Source organism: Sebastes fasciatus, chromosome 14 (genome assembly GCF_043250625.1).
Source record: "Sebastes fasciatus isolate fSebFas1 chromosome 14, fSebFas1.pri, whole genome shotgun sequence".
Taxonomy (NCBI): domain Eukaryota; kingdom Metazoa; phylum Chordata; class Actinopteri; order Perciformes; family Sebastidae; genus Sebastes; species Sebastes fasciatus.
Window position 1 is genome coordinate 2796268 of NC_133808.1, and position 23123 is coordinate 2819390.

General features: G+C 44.4%; 1 protein-coding gene across 2 annotated transcripts in view; it reads left to right on the forward strand.

Moving 5' to 3' along the window:
* hdac4 (histone deacetylase 4) overlaps positions 1 to 23123 on the forward strand; it is a 223446-nt gene that overhangs the window by 12536 nt on the left and 187787 nt on the right. For both annotated transcript variants that reach the window (XM_074658171.1, XM_074658172.1), the window contains exon 2: positions 11637 to 11905. In XM_074658171.1, the coding sequence (XP_074514272.1) occupies positions 11884 to 11905 (22 nt within the window). In that variant the 5' untranslated portion in view covers positions 11637 to 11883. The remainder of the gene's footprint in view (positions 1 to 11636; positions 11906 to 23123) is intronic.

Here is a 23123-nt window from a genome sequence, read left to right on the forward strand (position 1 = left end):
ATTTTGTGGATGTTGTCACGCTAATGGATACTAATGGGGTCTATTAATGCCAATGTTGTGCTCGGGGACAAATAAGGTGACAGGACCCTGTAATGCACTGACACGTTCACCAGCAGGAATTTGTAAACTGCTTGGCAGGGTCTTCCCTTCAGCCCATTCAGCATGTTATCGTATCTTTGTTCTCAGTCCCCGTGCGTTTGTTAGTCTATCTCTCCATGAGAGTCAGTGTTTGAGATGCCACTGATACAGTTTGAATAAAACTCGAGGGAATCTGTCGTTTCACCGCAGCCTTTCAACAATGTTTTCACTGCTAATCATCTAAACCAATCAAATATTTTGACATGGGCCAGTTTGAATGTATTTTCATTTTTGGATTAAGGAAACATAAAACATCAAGGTCAATGTAATCAATCATTACACAGTCACTTCACCTTTTCTCATTAGGCTTCCTGTTGCGCAACTTAATAAAAGAAAGCAAGTTGGATATTGGCCAGAGGAGCAGTAAAAGTAGACAAGAGGAAGATTCAAAGCAGTAAAAGGGACACAGAGCGTTTAATGGGCAGCTATACAGAAGCTCTCAGCCTCAACTGATGTGATTTGAGGCTTGATAAATCCTTGTGGTTACCCAATGAGTTCATGGCTGCGAATCATTCTCCCACATTCATCCCTTCATACCCTGTTGTGCCTCACAACTCTAATAATAAACCCGTTTTAGCTCCTTTGTGCTCTGCTGGGACTTTGTCCTGACTTTGAACCCATCCCGGCTCCCAGAACTCAGTTAGCAAGTGTTGGAGGGGTTGGCAGTTGGGAAAGGCATCCTTGTTTTTGGACATGTTGTGGATGTCACGCTAATGGTTACTAATTGAGTCTATTAATGGCACTGTGGTGTTGGGTACGAGCTTGGTGACAGGATCCTGTGGTGCACAGGCACACTCAACCAGCAGGACTGTGCAAACTGTCCCACCACCCTACCCCCTACTTACCCAATCATCACACCCAATCAGGGGCCGCAATGATCCCCTGCCTTGTTACATTTTAATAACAAATATAAAATTAGCCACACATTTTTCATTATTTTTGTCTAGGGCTGCAACTAATGATTGTTTTCATTGTCGATTAAACTGTTGATTACGTTCTCGATTAATCGATTAGTTGTTTGGTCTATAAAATGTCAGAAAATGGTGAAAAAGTGTTCCCCAAAGCCAAAGACGATGTCATCAAATGTCTTGTTTTGTCCAGAACTCAAAGATATTCAGTTTACTGTCATAGAGGAGTAAAGAAACCAGAAAATATTCACATTCAAGAAGCTGGAATCAGAGAATTTTAATTTTCTTTTCTTAAAAAAAAATAGTCAAACCCATTTATCGGTTATCAAAATAGTTGGAGAATAATTTAATATTTGACAACTAATTGATTAATTGTTGCAGCTCTATTTTGGTTTTTCACAGGTTGAATTAGACAGAAATAGGAAGATTTCAGTGAGAGATGTCCCAATAAGACTTTTGAGGGCAGTTTGTGGTCACACGGTGGATATCAATACTAGAATCAGCCGATCCAGTATCGATTGGATTCTCTTCGGGAAGCTGCGTTATGGGACTCTGTTAGACCCACGTCTTTTGCCTCATGTCTCTTATTGTGTGTTATAAATAACTGTTGAATACTCGATTCTGATTGGTCAATCACAGCGGTCTGCTGCGCGTCGGGGTGCAGCATCGCCATGTCGGGGATTTTTTTTCAACAACGACCGGCTCGCTGTACATTATCCCTTACTTATTTTTCAGGATGGACTGACTGTTCTAAAGTATCCTCTATGCTGCTACATGATCCTAATGATTTCAAAAGCAGTAGATTATTTAGCTGATTCATTAAATCCATTTACATTCTGTTCTTTTCAGGTATGTGTCCTTATCAGGGATGTCACGATACCAGAGGTTTAGTAGTCGATACCAATATCAGTGATACCGCGGTAAAAAACATAACAATAAACACACTTTAACACACAGATATCGGGCCGATACTGACTCAAATAGCTGGATCGGGTATTGGTGACAATGGTGCTGCATGAAAAAGGTTTACACTTGAATTGTAATTACTATATTCTTTTCATATAATTTTCAGATTTTTTACCAAGTTGCTGGTGTACGATTTATTATTTTAATAATAAATAACAGTTCAGTAAATTTATATCTCTGTATTTATTTGCTACATTTTGTTTTACAAAGTAAGAAAAGCAATGTATAAGTCAATCCTGATGTTACCTTATGCCGGGATCAGACTACACGATATCAGCCTGATTATAGCCCGACACGGCCGTCGTAGGGGATCGGGAACGATAAATGAGTGTCGTGTGCGAAAACCGATCGGTTTATCTCGTGTAGTGTGTCATAGTACACCACAAGTGACGCGGCGTCTGGGACGCCTCAGAACGTCCTGACAGAAAGTCTAGCATGTTTTATTTTTTATTTTTTTCCTTCCACGACGTGTTCCGTCATGACCGTGAATTTGACCGGCTGAGCACAGACGCACACAGCTGTAAACAGAAGCACATGGCTACTTATTATGCAGAATGATGCCAGCGCAACTGCTGCTGGACCTCGCGGTAGGATATTCAATCTAGGTTGTGTCGGAGTAAAAAACACCACCGCCGTTGCGTCTTTGTGCATGGTGCATCCCGTTGCGCGCCCCCTTTCGCTTCTCCCTGTGAATTATATTTTTACGGTTTTCCCCTGGAGCCTCGTGGGCCCCTTTACATGGTCGGGCCCGGAGGGGCTTGAGCCCCGGTAAGCACATATATTAAGACGCCGGTGCCGGGAGAGTGCGTATTGTCGGAACAGGGGATCGACGTGTAGTCTGTCATGTGACGCGGCCAAGTCACGACAAGAATTTCTGACTCTCAATCGTCTAATCTGACATAGTGACCATCGTAACCGTCAAAAATATTGTGTAGTCTGATCCTGGCATTAATCATAAAAGAATGATCCCAGTCACTTCCACAGTGAGGCATGCAGCTTAATAATAAATACATGGTATCGCATCAGTACTCGGTATCGGGACTGAAAAAGTTGGATCGGTGCATCCCTAATTTAGATGCCGTTAGTCTCGAGGACCCCCGGTACCTACAGTACTGTAGAAAAAGTATCGGTTCTCGTGACATCCATAGTCCTTAGTGTGAAACTTGTGATAGGTCAGATTTATACGTTTATACATCTCGCTGACAAAAAATTGCCAGCAGGAGTTGATATCGCAGTTGCTGTTGCCACTAAGCCACCTGGTCAAAGGACATAACGTAATGCAGCACATTTTAATTCCCTCCGTTTGTTGGATTTTGCTGCCTTTTGATTCCTGCACCTCTCTGTCCACAAAACTGGACACAACGCCACGAAGCAAAGGTTGCCTCCAAACTACAGTAAGATTCTAGAGGCGCTTATACACGGCAAAACTCGAGTTCTGTTTTCATCACCCGGTCAGGTGGTGAATCCAAATGAGAGGAGCTACATGGTCCTGGTCAAAGTTCAAAGAATTTGAACTGTGGCTCAGTGTTTTTCTTGAGCAGTTTAGTGTGAAGCCATATCGTTCCTACGGGCTCGATTTTACATCCAAAAAAAAAAGTGCAGAGAAATGTTAGGAAAAAAGAACTCCTTTTCAGTTCAGAATTACTAAAGGTTGAGGTGGATAATTAAAAACGTAGACGGGAGATGCTGATGAAGTTCAATACATACTGTACATGGGTTAGAGAGTGAGAGTGACATTGGATGAATGTTAGTAATAAAGGAAGGAGAGTTGAGTGGGCTTTTGTCATTCACAGGACTTGGCACGCTGCACGGAAAGATGCTACTTCCTGCTTTTTATTTGACTCAGAATAGTTGGCCTTTTGTTGCCAGGGTAACAAGGCATGGGTGTTTGGTTGTCCATTAACATCAACAGACGTCTGTGTGTGTGTGTGTGTATTACCACTGTATCCTTTTTTATTACCGCAAGGTAGTTGACAGTATGTCAAAATACAAGACTGCTCAAATCTTGAAATTTTCATGCCACGTAAAAACATTTTCACATTAGTCTGTTCACCATGACGACAGTTATTAATGAAGCGTTTGAATGTTATGATTCTACCGCTCCCATTTATATAACAACAGACAGGGCTGCTCCAAGGGCTTCATCGTGGTGTGCCATCATGTTTGATGCCAATAGTTTTATCCCCAACCCCACATTTCTCTCCCTGTTTCACAGGAACACACACACACACACACACACACACACACGCACACACACACACGCACACACACACACACACACACACACACACACACACACACACAGGGGAAATATGGCACACTCCAGCATTTTTTTCCCCAACATAAAACGTTAAACATACCTTTACAGTTTTGTCTGTTTGGGTTTGAGACGGCCGACCTCCACATTACTCCACATTGTCTTTTGATACATATCTTTTAGTTTTCTAGTTTTCAAACTGAGGTTATCTACGACCCAGCATCATCTACAGTCCACATGAGGAAAGCAGCACATTAGATGAGTGCGGAAGCCTCATTGCTAAATCAAGCAAGTCATCTTTATTTATTTTCCTAAATCATTTGTGTGTGTGCAGTCCAGGGAATATCAACCTGGTGTTGGGTTGTGTTGATATCGCAACCCTATCTCCTACAAAAATACCTTCCCATACAACTAAACTCCATTCTCAATTACGTTTCGACTTATTTTCTCCCGGATTACAGTCGGGTTTGTTTGACCCATCCACCACCCTGACCTCCTCTCCACGTGAACTTCTGCAGACTATCATTACAAATGGAGTTTGAAGTGGGCCGGTACTCACCGCTATACGCTGTACCGACACTTCTACATTTAACTCTTTGGTGTACCGTGACATTTACTTGCGTACAGTACGTGACCTTTTTTCTTGCGTACCGGAACTTGTCACAAGCTGCCAGTACTCTTCTGAGCCCTCTCCACATCAGGTTCTCTGGGAGATTCATAATCATCAGCGCCAGTGTTTTGCGCCGCTTCTCATAAGCCGTATGAACACAAACAATAAACATAAACAATGTGTGAACAATGTAGAGAGCGTCTAGATAAGCCGACGCAAGGCACGGCACGGCACGGGGGAAGGGGATGAGAATGACGCCGCTGTAATTTATCGATACAGTACGTCCTTCACGTGTAAAATAATCAGTGAACTGTTTTTCATAACTTTTTTTAGTTGTGAACAACTACAATTAATGAAACATTTCCAGAAGAATTAAATGTCCAGATGGAGGCTGGGATACGTGTAGAAATTTTACATTTTCTTGGGAGAGGACCCCCAAACCCAATATCTCCTAGTGTCTTTTATTCACTGTATAAATTGAGAATGTGTCTCTGAATAACATGTAGGAGCATCCTGACTGGGACTCTGCTCCTTAAACCTGAATAAAGAGATCACACACCTCAGCTCTGCATACGTACCTGTCTGTCTGTCTGTCTGTCTGTCTGTCTGTCTGGCTGCTGCTGTTGATTCCAGCCTATAGACATCCTATAATGTCTTATAGAACAATTTATAGGCTACAATTAACACAGGAAAGCACTTTAAGTATTAACACTATGAGTAAATACACACACACACACCAATTTAACCCTAATGTTTCAGTTGGAATATTATAGGCGTACTATAGAAGATGCATAACCCAAATATAATAATAATAAATAAATAGGAGCAAGAGATTGCTGATACACACGCCAACATGTGAATAAAAGGAGTACTGGCACGTATTTTTTTCCTCTTCAAGCACTGATTACAAACTTTGTGTGATAAGTCAAAAACAAACATAATCTGCGACAAAATAAGTTTTCCTCGAAACGTAATTCACGATGCAGTTTCGTTGTATGGAAAGTAATTTTTAGGAGACGGCTGTACTTTTTAAATTCCATGGAATATCAGTCAAACTGTGGTTTATTAATTTTAAGATTAGCTTTTAACTGTTTTTGCAAATGAACTCTTAGGTAATACAAAAAAACATATCCAGCTTTGAATGTTCATTAATCGTTTGTACCGAAGCTTTAAAATGCAAAACAGGCATTCAGCCGATCCCTGAATTACAAATGTATTTTTAAAGTGACTTCATTTGGAAGAATTTTGTATGGGATGTCTTTGACTTCATTAGCATTTACGCACAACTCAAGTGACAGGTCTCAAGCATAGTCACACGATTTTGGTGCCAGCCCTGTCATTCACCGTGTCTGTGACATATTCGGTTCTGTCAGTCATCTTCACATAAAAGTGTATTTACATGAGAATACAGCACAGCATAATAGTTCATGTTCAGAGAGATTGGAGAGTAATAATAGCAGATATTGTCCCCCAGAGTCTATAGAGTCGGGGGGGCCAAAGGTGGACACTGCCCCTTTTCCAGGAAAATCATCCCCTTGTGCCACTTGATGCCCGCCGTGCTTTTGGTCTGGTCCCCGTCCAGCCCACAGCTGATTGATGTGATGTCCTGCGGTCGTAGCCGGCCTTGTTCACTTGCAAACACAAGCGAGCAGCAGAGAGTGTTGTGTTACTTACTGCTGGTCCTTTCATGCCTGATAGGGTGTCACTTTGTCTCCTCAAACGTGTGCCTCCCTCCTTCTAAAGGAAGATGTGTTCAGTTTGACACCGTCGTGCCCTCAGTTGAACCAGCGACAGTTTAGACACATCACAGTAGTCTGTCCGTGCTCTGTCAGCGCTGAGATGGAAGGATTTTCCTTTCCCCCAGGTTCTTGTTGATTTCTTTCTAGCTCATGTCGCTCACTGTAAGGACTCCACACCTCAACTATTTTTTGCCAACAACAAAGAAAAATCAGGAACCTGCCAATCAATAGCGTACTGGCGGTGCTGCTAATCCCACTCGCCATCTGAATTATTCATAGTCAATTAGGGCTGAGAGGCTGAAGCTGTCTTCACGGCACAAGTGCATTTTCAATGATTCATTTCATGAGCTACGCAAGGGGTCTCTTAATTGTTGTTTACTGCTCGCTACCCGACCACATGTTATTTTTATGCCGTCGTGATTACTCCCGGCAGCGCTCAGAGTGCTTGGGAAATGAAGTCCATTATGGGGTCCTGAGAGCTGTTTTCCTGTCAAGCGCCATGAAAACGCTTCCAGGTTCAAACCTTCGCTGCACGAGAGTAATAAATCTCATCCAATCTTAAGTGTCGGTCGGAGGAAATGAGATGTATGAAGAGATGCAGGTGGTGTATTTTATGACTCTAAAGTGCCGAAAAAATACCTGCAGTGTCAGGTTCCCTGAAGAACAGTTACAATTGCAGAAAACAATCCTATTGAAGGAATTGAATTGGATTGGGCCACAAAATGTGGGTTGATGGCGTCAGGAAAGGCGCGGTTTTGTTTAGGGATGCACCGATTTATCAAAATACGTCAGTGGCCGATCTTTATGTAGTGTTGCATCAATTTTGCGCCAGCTGAATGTTGTGTTGTTTATTTGCGGTCGGTCTCGGAGAAGAGTAACCAGCTGCTGATTCAGAGAAGAAGCTACTGGCTAGACACGACTCTGACGGCGGGTGCTCCGCAAGTGAAAGAAAAAATCGTCCGTGTTGGAGTATTACACTGTCTTGGAGAAAGATCCACGACAAGAACGTTGTTATATGTTCAATGACAAATTAAGCAGTAAAACAACGGCTTACAAGATCATTTAAAACCAATCACTGCCGTCTGGATGGGAACGAACCTGTTGTGTGCGTAACACCAGAAGCCTGTCAGTCCAACAGAGGGGCGACGCAGCACCCAGTACATTCCAGTGTGAACATCCTCCATGCCGTGCAGCCTGTGCAGCAGTCCGCCCCCCCATACCGGGAACCAGTCTTGGGTGAGCAGAGTGCAGCAGCACGTCGGGCCGCCGCATTGTATTCCCCCCCCCCCCCCCCCTCTGAGTCTCCACTTTACGGCCTTGCCCACTTTATGATAATTCCATGCAGTTTTGGGCATAAACCATGGAGACTTTTGCATGCAGTACACGTGTTATTTTTGCCTATTCTTAAATGGTGTATTTGAATATTTCTGCATACTGGGGTCCCTAAACAGTCTTGGAATTGCATAAATTGGGTATCACTGTAAAGCTGAGACTCTTGTGGATCCAATTAGTCCAATTATAATGATGTTAGTCCCCATAGCAGCCATTTCACATAATGACTTTCTACTCATATGGTGGTGTGTTCTTTATGACAGTTTTCCTAAAATTTGATTTAAAAAAAAAAAAAATCACAATATATTGCCTTGCTTACAGTATCACAATATATTGAATCATTACCCATGTATCATGATACGTTTCGTATCGTCAATACACAGCCCCAGCCGCTACTAGTCCTCTAGTTAATCAATCACGGAAGGCGTCGTTCTCTCGGATGGATACAAAAATAAAAATGAAAATTGCTAAAATGGGTCACCAAATCTACTTGAGCGGCCGTTAATACCGTATATGGGCGGCCCGCCCAAGTAAAATCTATGTGTGAGAAACGCTGCTTATGTTTATAATCGTTTTTACATTTAATTTATGTTTCACAAAACAAATATTTGTATTGGGCTCTACTGAAACATTCTTCTCATTGAATAGTTGTATAGCAGCTAATAAGGAGTGTTGAAGCAGCTTTAAAAAAAGGATATTTTTCATGTGAAAGAAGGTTGTATTAAAGGTTGTTTCATAAATTAGTATGATTTGAATTTGTGCCCAATCAAAGACATTTTTAAAATTTAGAATTTGAATTCAGATTTTAAAACAGCTCAGTTATTTTTTCTATAATGAAGAGGTCTTCTGGCACAAAAGGGGAATAAATGTGTGCGCGTGCATGCGTGTGTGTGTGTCAAACAGAATGTGAGAGGACTAAATGCCTGAAGTCATTGCTGACATAGTACGACAAGCTGTAAAAGCACAGTCTGAATTCTTGTGTGTCAGACGACCCCTTTGACAAAAAATCGGCGGCTGGATCTGTGAATAGCACCGCTGCACTTCAGTCGACACCTCACGCCACAGCAGATCCATCCACTTTGAGTATCCCTCTTCAAAGTATTGTCCACATGCGTACGACTATTAAACACACACCTCTGATATCGAAACCTCCCCTCTGGTCATTTTGCCTCCAACCAGAAGGACGAGGTGCTGCACGCAAATTTTGTAGTAAATTTGAAATCACAGAAGCATACTGATGTTTGTTTTCTGCTGCTCTTGCACTTCAGTGTCTTTCCACTGAAACTGACGGCAACACTGGAGCTCAGTTTTCAGTAGATTTAAAAACTTTAAAGGACCCATATTATAAAAATGTGAGATTTTAATTTTTTTAATTTTTATTATTATAAAGCAGGCTTAAGTCCTATATAAATACTGTGAAAGTATTGAAACGTTCAATCCACAGGGAAATACACACAGCTCATATTCAGAAACTCTGCATTTGAAACAACCCGTCAGGATTTCGGTCCATTTGTGATGTCACAAATGTACAATATTTAGACCCTTTACACAGATTTAAACGTAAACATTCTAAATGTGTCCCAGTTTATTACAGGTTGCAGTGTATGTGAATGTCATCAGCTGACAGGAAGTACACATGGACCCAAGCTGTTGCCTAGCAACGCAATACTGTTGCAATTTCGTCGCAATTCCGTCGAAATGCGCTAAAACAGAGCGTTTCAGACAGAGGGTAAATACAGGCATATTCAGGCCGACAGTATGAGGAAAATAAAGTTTTTTTTTTAACATTACAGCATGTAAACATGTTCTAGTAAAAACACAAAGTACAAGTATGATCCTGAAAATTAGCATAATATGGGACCTTTAATATCTTATTATTCCTCCAATATGATTTATTTGTTCACATTGGAAGAGGACATATGAAAAAAAAAAAAACCTTTTCCGTGATTGTGCGCATACATTTGTGAAAAACTAGCATGGCCATTTTCAAAGGGGTCCCTTGACCTCTGACCTCCAGATCAGTGAATGTAAATGGGTTCTATGGGTACCCACGAGTCTCCCCTTTACAGACATGCCCACTTTATGATAATCACATGCAGTTTGGGGCAAGTCATAGTCAAGTCAAGTTTTTTTTTTAACATTAAAGCATGTAAACATTTTCTAGTAGAAAGTGTGAACCTGAAAAATGAGCATGATATGTCCCCTTTTTAACGCTAATGAATGAGCTGGGCCTCTGCTAAATTTGTCATCCACTTGAGGGACTGCTTTTCTTCTACGATAATTCCTGATAAGTGAAGTAAGACCCTGGAGAATCCTGGCAGTAACGTGTTTCCATGAGATTTTATTTGGCCATGCAATGCTTTCACCTTCTTTCCACTGAACTCATTCATTTGACAGTAATTCAGTTCAACAGCTTTAAAGTAGTGGTGACAGCATGCGTGCGTGCGTGCATGTGTGTCTGTATTTGAAAGAGAAAGGAAGGGAGCATATAGACACTTTATTGTGGCCTCTGTGGTATTTCTAGTGACTGATAGCAGCTCTCATTACCACTTGTTGGTGGTAACACCTGTTAGATGTGACAGAGTTGAGTTTTAGCTTCTGCCAGTTAGGGTTGAATAGCCACAGGCTTCCCTGTGTGTGTGTGTGTGTTTATACTCCGTGCAGTTTTGATTGCATAACACTCACACACACCAGACAGTATGAAAAGTTTTCTTCCTCTTTCTCCTTGGCTGTTGACTCTGAGGTAAGTCTAAGCCTCCAGGAAGCCTCTGTTTGCACTTAATTTACGGCAAAGAGCCTTTTCTGAAGACGCTGACTGTGCACGCTGACTGTGCACGCTGCGGAAGTAAAGATTCAGTTATGTCATTAGAAGCTGACAACTGTTGGAACTGTTGGAAAGTCACATTTTATTAATTGTGTTTATAGCCGTGGCAGATTTCGACTGTTTCTCGAGAACATCAGTGCACGTTTGTAGCATTATGGTTTCGCTGTTCAACCACATTCAAACGCATGGCCTGACTGGGCGTGGTGACAGCACTCACAGTGCTAGCAGTTACATTTAGATTATGTAAACATGCTGTGATTTTAGTAAATCCAGATGGTCTAAAAGAAACCACATTCATTCGATAAATATTCCTACTTGGAGGAACCATTTAGCATCACTACTTCTTTACTCTTGTCCAAAATAAAACAAAGTCTTTTTTTCTTTATTAACAACAGAGTTCATATTAGAGTGTTCAGATTTTCTCTATTGTTGTTGGCTGCGACTTCTCTCCTCTGTGGCTGGTAGTCTCACCTTGGCAGCCACAATCCAGCTCACCGCTGACCCACACAGCAAGTGAAATATATGCCACAACTTCCTGAACGTCATTGAAAAGCCTTTAGGGATTCATGCATGTGCATTTAGGGTCACAGATAGAGACGAGCTGATCATGAAACACAGGGGTCATCAGTTTCTTTGGCGACCTGCAGGTCTTTGTTCCTCTCCGGCCTGTTACAGTACCACACATGACCTCGGGTAAACTCAGAGGAGTTTCTGGCTCAATAGCAGTGGGAAGGGATAAAAAGTGTTCAGGACATCGTCCCTGATTTAGAATATGTATGTTTGTCTTAAATTGGTATATGAGCTTCTATCTGGAATTTCCCATGCATATTAAAACACTTTTTTTTTGCATCCACCTCTCCAGAGCCTGACTGGAAAGGATCCCGCCACAACACTCCACTGAGGTCTCCACCTGTGGCTCGGTGTGATGAAGCCTTAAGGAACAACTACTCTCTGTGCCTCCTTGGCTCGGCGCCTCCACCTGGCTGGCACCGCCACCCTGGCTTGGAAGCACATGGTGGTCACTACAGCCTCCACGGAGGTGCACTGACACCCTCGCCGCTCACATCTCCTCCCCTGTCAAAGTCTGCCTGGCAACAACAACCACAACAATGAGCTCTCACAGTCGATCAGGTAAGATGTGAAAAATGTAGAATTCCACTAGAGGAGCTGTTGTGCTTTTCTGTGCATGTGTAGATGCTAGGGCTGGGACAATACACCTATCTCTTGATTCAATACTATCACAATACTTGGGTCCCGATTTGATATGTATTGTGATTTTTAAGTAGTACGATTTTACAAGTAGTGCGTTTCGATATTGTGGTTTATTGTGATTTTTGTTAACTGTTTTTAACACTAGACCATGGGAAAAAGCTGAATCATACACTTCTAAGGACTTTTACTTTGGGAAATATCTAAATTAATACAGTCAAAATGTTTGATTTTCAGCATTATGTAGTCTGAGATGTCCTGAAGTCAACTATATCAGTCATTGTCAGGCAGTATTCATTATCCAGCAACCCAAAAATCAAAGAATAGACATTTCCCTCACAAATTAGTGGTATTTTCTTTTAATTTATAAGGGACATGTAATGTTTTATATTTCTGCTGAATATAATCCATCAATCTTATTTCCATAGATGTATTTTGTATATACAGTTCCCTTTGTTAACACCTTATTTTGAAAACTGGATGTAGTCACATGTGTATACTTCCTCTAACTTCTCTAAGTCCGTCTCTAGCTCTCCCATCAGCTCCGTTCTCTTTATCCATCCATGGTCAGCGCCATCGGGGCCGTTTGAATGCATTTAACATAAATGTCAGTATCTGGGTGCTCTACAGTTGTAGCGTCGGCCCATTTGACCACGGAGATGAGAGCGACCGCCGGCTTGACCGCACGTTACCGCGATACGATAACGTTTCCTGTCCGTGACAGAGTTAGCATGCAGCTTTAGACGTGATGTCTGCTTCCGCAATTTCCGCAAGCAATTTCTGATTCTTAGAAACAGTCCCTTTAAGGGCTTTTGTTCTACAGTATGTTTGAAAAACTGACCTGAACACTGAGATGTTTATTGTTGAGTCTGAAAGCAGAAATGGAGGGAATTGACTTGTGTTGTAGCCATTAACAATTCGGACATTAGCCAAAGCTGAGACATTAGTTTTAGTTTTTCTATAGAGCAGTAATGTTGAATTGTAGCCTGTCCATTCTGATTATGTTGTTGATATTGGTTGAATGAACCAAACCTTCTGTTTTGATTTAGCGTTTTCTACAAAAGCTCTTCAATCTTCTCAAGTGATTGTATACGTTGACTTGACAGTTGGCAAAATGACTAACTCCAGCATGTTGCATTGTTTAAACAGCAATTACACAGCGGGCGTCTAGGAGACTTGGAGACGTTTGTCCAAGTATGTATTTTTGTGGTGGGCATAATTGATTTGCACTCATGCTCACCCAAGAAAACAAATTGAGGCAGACAAATTAGTTGTGAGGTAAAATGGCAGTAAAGCTGTTACTTTCAGCTAAATGTCATTTTTAATATAAGACGGGGCTGAATTAATATTTTAACTCGTAAGGTGAAAATTCGTTATTGTCTCTTTTGTATCAAGCAAACTTTGCACTGTTCCTTTGATTTGCAACAAATTCAGTTTATATGAAAGCAGCACCAGTTAAGTGCACTCTTTTCCTCCTGCACCATTTATTGGCTTCTTAGGGAGAAAGTCGATAGTTACGTATGTAACTACGGTTCTATGAGTTCTGGATGACTGCCAGAGGCAGTGTTTAACACTGGATGTTATCCATCTCGCGCACGCGCAGGTCGAGTATTTAATATCAACAAAGTCACATGTGACCTGGGATGACGTAGTTTATATAAGCCCACGTCATCATCAGATATGTCCCTCCAGAATCTTCTCGCCAAGATTCCGAGTGACAGCCAACTCTGGCAGTCATCCAGAACTCATAGAACCGTAGTTACATACGTAACTATCGTTCTATTTCGTTCTTCCTGACTGCCAGAGGCAGTGTTTAACACTGGATGACTACTACCAACGTAGTCACGAGGAAAACCCACCTCACCGGGAACGGCCTGTGGATTCCTGAAAGACCACCGATGCTATTGCATGGGGAGCAGCAACATTGACCCTGTAAAAACGGGCAAAGGTGCATGGAGTAGCCCAGCTGGCCGCAGCGCAGATATCACTTAGGGGGATCCCCCGTAGCGCTGCCCAGGAAGTGGAGACACTCCTGATGGAGTGGCCTCTGATATTAAGAGGTAAAGGCAGTCCTTTTGACCTGTATGCTTCCTCAATGGCCTGAACAATCCACCTGGAAAGCCTCTGCTTGGACAGGGTGTGCCCTTTCCTATGGCCCCCATAGCAGACAAACAGACTATCAGAGCGGCGAAAGCTCGCAGTCATCTGTATATAATGCCTTAAGGCCCTCACTGGGCAGAGCAGTTCCGCTGACTTAGCATCTTCCCCCTGTAGGCATGAAGGGTCATAAGCTGCCAGCTCAATGACCTGATTAGAGTGGGTCGGAGCCAACCTCTTCGGGAAAAATGATGGGTTAGGCCAAAGTGCTACCCCTGTGCCATCTGAGTTCCAGCGAATACACGTTTCACTCACTGACAAGGCGTGAAGTTCACTCACACGTTTTGCTGATGCCATCGCCAAAAGGAAAGCAACCTTTACTGAAGACCACTCCAGCCCCGACTGCTCCAGAGGCTCGAAGGGGGGGAGACAAAGGGCTTCTAGCACCAGATGCAGTTCCCACGAGGGAACCTTGACAGCCTGCGGGGGGTTCCGCCGCTGGGCTCCTTTAAGAAATCGGGTCACCAGAGTGTGAGACCCCACGGTCTGGTTATCCACTCTGACATGCCCGGCTGAAATAGCAGCTACATAAACCTTCAAGGTAGAAGGAGAGAGTTTCTTCTCCAGCAAAGACTGCAAAAAACTCAGTATTATTGGCACAGAGGCACTCTGAGGTACCTCCTCATGCACTTTACACCACTCTGAGAATATTTTCCACCTGTTGGCATACAGTGCCCTGGTGGAGGGTGCTCTTGAGTCAGAAATGGTTTGAATTACCGCCCGGTCACATACCCTTAGGAGTGGGTCCGGCTCCTCAGGGGCCATACCCAAAGCTGTAGGCGATCCGGGTTCGGATGCCAGATGCGGCCCCCCAGTTGTGAGAGCAAGTCTTGCCTCTTGGGCAGGCACCATGGAACTCCGTCCAGAAGCCTGTGCATCCCCGGAAACCAGGGTCTCCCCGGCCAGTTTGGGGCGACCAACAGGAGTCTGTTGTTGCCGTGCTGTATTCTGTGTAGCGTTACTGCTATCAGTGGGAATGGTGGGAAGGCATAGAGGAGGCAATCTGGCCATGGGTGTGCCAGGGCATCCTGTCCCAACGGGCTTGCTGTCTCCGTCAGGGAGAACCAAAGAGGGCAGTGCGTTGAGGCTTCTGAGGCAAACAGGTCCACCTCTGCTGCGCCATATTTGCGCCATATCTCCTCTACCACCTCTGGGTGGAGCCTCCACTCGCCCGCAGGGGGTTTCTGGCGGGAGAGAAAGTCTGCCACCACATTCTGTGGCCCTGGCAGATACATGGCCCTGAGGCTGGAAAAACAAGGGAAAGCCCATACCAGAAGTCTCCGTGCCACCTGTAGCAACCGGGGTGATCTGGTGCCCCCTTGCCGGTTCACATGGTAGACAGCTGACTTGTTGTCGGACCGTACAATAACATGCCTGCCTCTCAAATGTGGTAGGAATTTGCGAAGTGCCAAATATATAGCACGGAGCTCGAGCACATTTATGTGCTCCGCCGCTTCCTGTGCTGTCCAGAGCCCCCTTATCGCTCTGTGCTGCCATACTGCCCCCCAGCCGGAGGGCGAAGCATCGGTCACCACCACCTCGCGACGTGAGGGAATCGAACCCAATGAGATGCCCCTGGCCAGATATGCCCCGGCTCTCCATGGCCGCAAAGCAAGGAGGCATCGGCAGGACACCCTGACTCTCTTGGATCTGTGGGACTTTGGATCTAATTGGAGACCATTGATCCAAATTTGGAATGGCCGTAAGTACAGGAGGCCCAGTGGCACTACTGATGTTACTGACGTCAACATACCTAACAGCCTGAGAAACAGGCTGTACCTCAACCTCCTGTTCTTCCGGAACCGGAGGAGGAGCTGGAGTATGGTGTTTACTCGTCTTGGTGTTGGGAAGGCCAGCATATGGCGGGAGTCCAGAGTTAAACCAATGAACACTACCCTTTGGCTGGGTATGAGACAACTCTTGGCATGGTTGACGGTAAGGCCCAACCTCGTCATGTGATGCAGAAGGGACGCAGTGTCCCGTTCTGCCTGTTCCCTGGTCAGAGCACAAATTAGCCAATCGTCCAGGTATGGGAGGATAAGCATCCCCCTGGCTTGCATCGGGGCGAGTGCCGCCCTCATGCACCTTGTGAAGACCCGTGGGGCAAGGGAAAGACCAAATGGGAGCACCTTGAATTGGAAGGCCTTGCCTTCGAATGCGAAGCGCAGGTACTGCCTGTGAGGTAGTGCTATTGGGACGTGAAAGTATGCGTCCTTTAAATCGATGGATGTGAACCAACTGTGCCGTGTCACGTTTTGGAGCACATCTGCTGTACTCAGCATGTGGAAGGGCAACACCTTCAGAAATGTGTTCAGCCCTCGTAAGTCCAGTATAGGGCGAAACCCACCCTCTCTCTTTGGAATCAGAAAATAAACTGAGTAAAACCCACCTTGCTGTGTCTCTAGCCCCAGCTCTTCGATGGCACCCTTCCCCAGGAGGGTGGCTACTTCTTGTCTGAGTGCCTGGGACTTTGTGGGATCTCTGACCGTGGACAGTCTGATCCCACTGAAAACTGGGGGCCGGCGTCGGAATTGGAGATTGTACCCTTGGGAAAGCGTAGCCACCACCCAAGGGTCTGAAGTGCTGCTTTCCCAGCAGCTGAGTTGCTGCTGGGAGAAGCGTCCGACTGCCGGCCCCGGGGCATCAGGATCTTCCCCTCTGGCCCTTTGGGTACCTGGGGGGGCGATACCCTGACCCCCGACCCCTTCTCGCTTGAGGCACCGGCCGTGCCGGAGCCTGCGAGGTCCTCGGGTACGTATCAGGACGAGCTGGAAGCCGAGGGCGACTGGTACCACCACCCTGTGGGGGCCGCTGTCGCCATAAAGGCGTAGGTTCCCGGAAGCTAGCAAACTGCTGCCGAGTCTGGTTCGCCTGGATTCCACGCTCCAAGGCCTGCTGTGCTGCTGGGCCAAACAGCTCCCCCGGAACCACGGGGAGAGTGCGGAGGGCCCTCCGGCCCGGCTCCGAAAGCGGAGATTGGGCCAGCCATACCTGCCGGCGAGTCAGCGTAAGGGTCGACAGTAGTCTGCCAAGCTCCCTTGTGATGAGACCGAACGCCTGCAGGGATGCATCACTGAGGCTCTGGACGGAAGCATCCACGCCAGCAGTTTGCAGGGACTGGGACAAGGATAGTATCAGGTGGGAAAGAGAGTTTCCAAGACGGCCCATGCGTGCCGCTGTTTCATAAGCCTTGACTAGAAAGTCGTCTGTGATGCAACACTGGGGCCTGGGACAGCGAGCATCAGGCCTCAAGACCTCATTGGGAGACACAATAAGGGCGGCAATAGATGGCTCCACTGCTGGCATCTTACCCAGTCCGTAAGTGTCAGCGTTCTGCATTGAAGCTAAGGCCCTGCCGTCAGTGGTGTGGTGGGAAAGCGATTTTGGGTCTGGCCAGCATTTGTGGAGCTCCTCAATGTATGGCTGGGAGGGTGGAACAGAGAAACCCGCCAGGGGCGGGGCCCACCTAAAAAATGCACTGGATGAGGTGCCCGCAGTCGGGGCCTCATCCACGCCTAAGCGTGCCAGAGCCATACGGACCACTGGCTTAACTGTCGCTGGAGCAGACTCTGAGCCTGCCCTGGACCCACTTCCTGACTGCTGGGAACAGGTGTCAGAAGCGTGGGAGGAGGCTACTAGCTCTCCCTGTCCAGGCCGGTCCTCACAGAACTGGCTACAGGAAGCCCTCGTAGACAGGGCATCCTCATCCCATCCCGGTGGGGTAGGCTGGGTTGCGTTCACCCTGCCTGGCTGAAGGTTAAGGAGCAGCGCTTTAATCTCAGCAAACTCTGATGTTAGCGTGTCGACCTTAGTTGCCAAACAGTCCACTTTCCGTGCCTTTTTTGTAGGTGGGGCCCCCTCAGGTGGGGCGCGTCTCCGCCCACTCCGTGAAGGTACACCCGATAGGGGCAACTGGCACTCGAGCTGCTCTTCTAGCTCAGCTAATCGAGCTATCTTCAGCTCCCGTGGCATAAAACTACAATTCATGCACTGACTGTCGGACAGCCCCTCCCTCAGGTGTACAACACCGAGGCATGTGGGGCATTCATCATGGCCATCAGTAGCTAGCAGTGGAGCCATGCAGGCACGGCAAACATGCTCACCTAACATGGTGCTGCTGATATTTATAATAATTCGTAGTATGAATTTTATACTCTTATATTTAATTAAATAATGTATTTATCTTACTTATATAATGTGTTTACTTTGTTATGCAACTCATTGGTTACACTGGAGTGAAAGCACTCTCTAGTAACAGAGAGAAAAAATTACATCAAGTTGCTTAACAGGAAACTGTCTCAGTAACTAGACACTAGCTTTGAACTAGGACTGTTATTATACAAAAGACAGGGAAGATAATAACTTCCCCTTTAACAGCAGCCACAAAATAAGTTAACCCACAAGCGAAATCACTTACTGGGGAGCGGTCGCTCTATCTATCAACAAAGGAGATGTCTGCTTTAACGAGCGAAATCACTCGCTGCTGAGCAACACACACTGTAAAAGGAAATGAATTAGCCGACAACAGCCCAACGGGCTCGTTGTCCGACGGAGGCTCGCCGATACTGTAGCGCAAACACTTAGCTCGGCGGCCATAAACAATAAAGGAGACCGAAAACAGACTCCTATCAACAAACGTAACTTAAACTCTAACGACGGGAGGATATACTCACCTTGTGATCCTAGCTCACCTGTCGTTAGCCTCGCTGAATTGAACCGGCGAAAACACCGGTGTTACAGCGTCTAAAGTGTTAGAGTGTAGCCGTGATTAACTAATCGCAGCCCTTGGAGGACGAAACCGTAGCTCCAACCATGCGGTTGCAGGGCTTCCAGCGAAAAGTCAACGGCTTATCTCTTTTACTCAACCTGCATTCGCGGATTACCTGCCGCGAGAAGATTTAAGGGACATATCTGATGATGACGTGGGCTTATATAAACTACGTCATCCCAGGTCACATGTGACTTTGTTGATATTAAATACTCGACCTGCGCGTGCGCGAGATGGATAACATCCAGTGTTAAACACTGCCTCTGGCAGTCAGGAAGAACGAAATAGAACCTTCTTTATATTCACAAACATGACAATTAGTCCATAGGGAATTCCAACAAAATTGAAATGTCTCTTAACCATCTCTCCTCATACATGACACTCATACTGGTCATAATTTATATTCCACATTAGGTTTCTCGTTGCATGCTCAAAAATGGATTCCCCGGTGTGCTTGACCTCGACCCATGTGTCCTTACTAAAACACCCCTTTTTTCTTAAATGACAACCATGGTGCAGAACTGGCTCTTCCTCTTTCTCAACTGCAGACCCAAAGTGGACAAAAGGCCAATTGTGTCCTCCCTTTACCCGTCATGCTTTGGCCGTCTTGGTCGTATTCAACGCAATGATGTCACAGCCATTGATTGATTGTTGTGGTGCTGCTGGTCCTGTGTGGCACAATGCGGGTTGCTGGCATCACCTCCTTTTCTTTCGAACTGCGAGTAGAGACGTGGTGATGTCCCAGCCAAAGTGGTTTGCGTCAGAATGGATGTTTGAGGCCGTCCAGATAGCTGTGAACTCCGGCACAGGCCAAAGATATGTGGGATTTTTTTCCTCCTCCTTCTTTTTTCTTAAATACATTGTGTTATGTAAGTGGAACCTTGGAGTTGGACATTATTTCCTTTTTTATTTTCCTCCTACTCGGATCATTTCCATGCTCTGTCAATTCTCAGTCCTCACAAGTTTTTTTTAAGTCTTTAAACTTATAGTGTAGGATCACTATTTTACTGTGATCAGTTTGGAGGTATGCTTGTCAATTTCCTTCTTATTTCATAAGAAGTCATCATCTGACTTGCTTGTGCTTCTGTGGCCAATAATCATTTTTGGATTAATAAAAAAAAAAAGAAAAAGATCCCAACCTGAATCCAAAGTTGTAATCACAACACATTTTCCATCTCATTTGGACTGTTTCAATAAGGAAGGGAGCCTTTTCTTTTTTTTACTCATTCACAAAATGTCAGTTGATGGATAAACATTATCACCTTTCGACACACATTTCTTATGATTAATGACACACGACTGTATGATATCTTACGAAAAGTCATTCTTAATTTTTTGTGCCCTTTCTTACGAATGTCCAGCAAAACACGTGTCGTCAATTTCTACTCGTTACATGCATACAGTCTTTTCAAAATAAACTTCTGTCTTCACAGGAAACAACTTGATTTAGGTTTAGGCAACAAAACTATTTACTACTTATAACGTACCGTAACTTAAGCACATAAGTTATGTGACAAATAAATCAATGTTGACTTCTGGTTTCACACGGGGTACGAACACCGGTCTCCTGGGCTAAAGTTTGGTGTTTTTTTAACCCACCCATCCACCTCGACGGCGTTTGTTGCTCTTTATACTTCCTGGTTCATGATTACGCAAATTACATACAAATTGATTTTGTGGAATATACACAAATAACAGTTCATTACTTTTATATACAGTATACATACATAAAAGTATAGATATGAACGGCGTATGAGAACAGCCTGCAAAAATAGGTGAGGGATAGTTGCAGGGCTTGAGCTTAAGGACATCCCGTCGTCCCGCGGCTGAAAATAATATAATCGGGGTGGACGAAAAATACATTTTGGGACGAGTGTTAAAAGAAAAATTCCCTTTATATTCGAATGAACGCAGTTGAAAATGACTGCACGTTTTGTAGCACGTTCTTATTAAACCTCCTTGACAACATAAACACACACACGCTGTCACCTGATACCAGTTAGCTAACGTTACACTGTTTAACGCTAACGTTATAGTTAAGGCTATAGCTAACCAGTCAGCAGCCGACATGTGTGTTTACAGTGAGTGAACTGACGGTAATGTTAACTAGGAGGAGTCAAAGCTCCGTAACAGCTCAAATCATGTTGCTAATGTTAAACCTTTTATTTATTTACTTAGTCCTCTCTTCATCCGCTGTGATTAATAAGGCTGCAATGAGATCTCTCCATCACATTTAGTCCGTACCAACGTGCTGCTCCTCTCCTCTCCCCGTGACAGGAGCATCTGATCCAGCAAGGCCTCCAACTTTTTGGGGGCCCGTATGCAGAATCGTGTTGTTTGCCCTAACGCTACTATTTACGTATAGAAAATATTTTAATTGAACTTGGCTGCATTGTTAACATCAAAATCAAAACAAACATGCAAGTAAAACCCCCCACTAAAAATGACTTTTTAAAATGAAATAAAAAAGTTTGGGATAAATTGTAAATGTATGAACACAAATAAACCACTTTTTTTTTTTAAATCAAGATCTTTTTATTGTTTTTTTTTGCAGTATATAGCAAAGGTACAGCGCTATTCGGTAACCAAAAAATAATGACAGGTATTAGTATACATTATTAGCAGCTGGCACCAATGCCAACAAATAAACAAGTCAAAACAAAGGATTTATACAAACAATAAAACAATCCCTCCCCAGTCACTGCCAGCACGCCATATGGGAAGCTAACTGTCACGCCAATGACTTGCGATGAATGATTGAATACCGTGTGATGTAATCAAGCTGCACTTGGTAATCAAGTATTTACAGTGTCTGGAATGTATCTAAAAAAGGGCCCCATGCTTTCAGGAATTTCCCATGTGAATATTGAAGCGAGTATCTGATTTTCTCAAGCTTTAAGCAAGACATGATGTCCGCCAACCATTGTGTGTGAGTGGGAAGGGCAGCGCCCTTCCACCTGAGCAGGATTGCTCGCCGAGCCAGAAGGGAAACAAAGGAAAAGGTACGTCGTTTTTCTGCAGTTAATTGCGTCTCACTTCCGGTGACCCCGAACAGAGCAACCAGAGGGTTTGGTTCTAATTTGACGTTTAACACCTGAGATAAAGTTTGAAAGATCTCCGTCCAATAGTTTGTAAGACTAGGGCATGACCAGTACATGTGAATAAGGGAGGCTTCACTGCTTTTGCACTTGTCACAGTTGGGACTAATCTCAGGATACATGCGAGACAGTTTGGCTTTTGAGATATGAGCCCTATGCACCGCTTTAAACTGAAGTAAGCAGTGACGAGCACATAGAGAGGATGAATTAACCTGCTTCAGTATGGAATTCCATGTATCCGGTGATAGAGAGAGGCCTAAGTCCTCCTCCCATGCTGCTCTGAGCTTGTCCATGGGGGCACGCTTCAAGTCTGATATCATGCCATAGAGAGTGGAGATAAGTCTTTTGTGTGATGGATTTAAAGAAAGGATCGTATTGACAATTGTCGTGTCTGTCGATGCAGAGGAGCCGGACAACTGAGAGAGCACAAAGCGCCTTGCTTGTAGATATCTAAAAAAGTTGGACTTAGGAAGACTGAATTTTTTGCTTAGCTGCTCGAATGATGCCAAAGTATTATCTACAAATAAATCTTTGAAACGCACAATACCTTTCCTGTGCCATTCTTGGAAAACAGGGTCCTGAATAGATGGTTTGAAAAGATGATTTGACGCAATGGGGCTTAGAGTAGAGAAGCTGTCCAAGTCAAAGTATTTCCTGAATTGAGCCCATATTCTCATAGAATGTTTAACTACCGGGTTCCCGATAGATTTCATTGAGGGGAGCGGAAGCGAGGATCCAAGCAATGCGAGAACAGACAGGTTATCGTTCGAGTGGAGTTCCATCGCTACCCAGTAAGGACAGTCGGGCTGATTGTAAAAGTAAGACCAAAACGCAAGACATCGCAAGTTAGCAGCCCAATAATAGAAACAGAAATTTGGAAGTGCCAGACCACCAGTAGCCTTGGTTTTTTGGAGATGAACCTTGTTAAGACGGGGACGCTTACCCTGCCATATATAGGCGGAAATAATTGAATCAAGTTGATTGAAAAAAGATCTGGGGATAAAAAGTGGTAGGGCCTGAAAGAGGTAGAGACATTTGGGTAGGATGGTCATTTTGATGGAATTGATACGCCCCACGAGAGACATGGACAGAGGTGACCACTGTTTCAGTGTTTGTT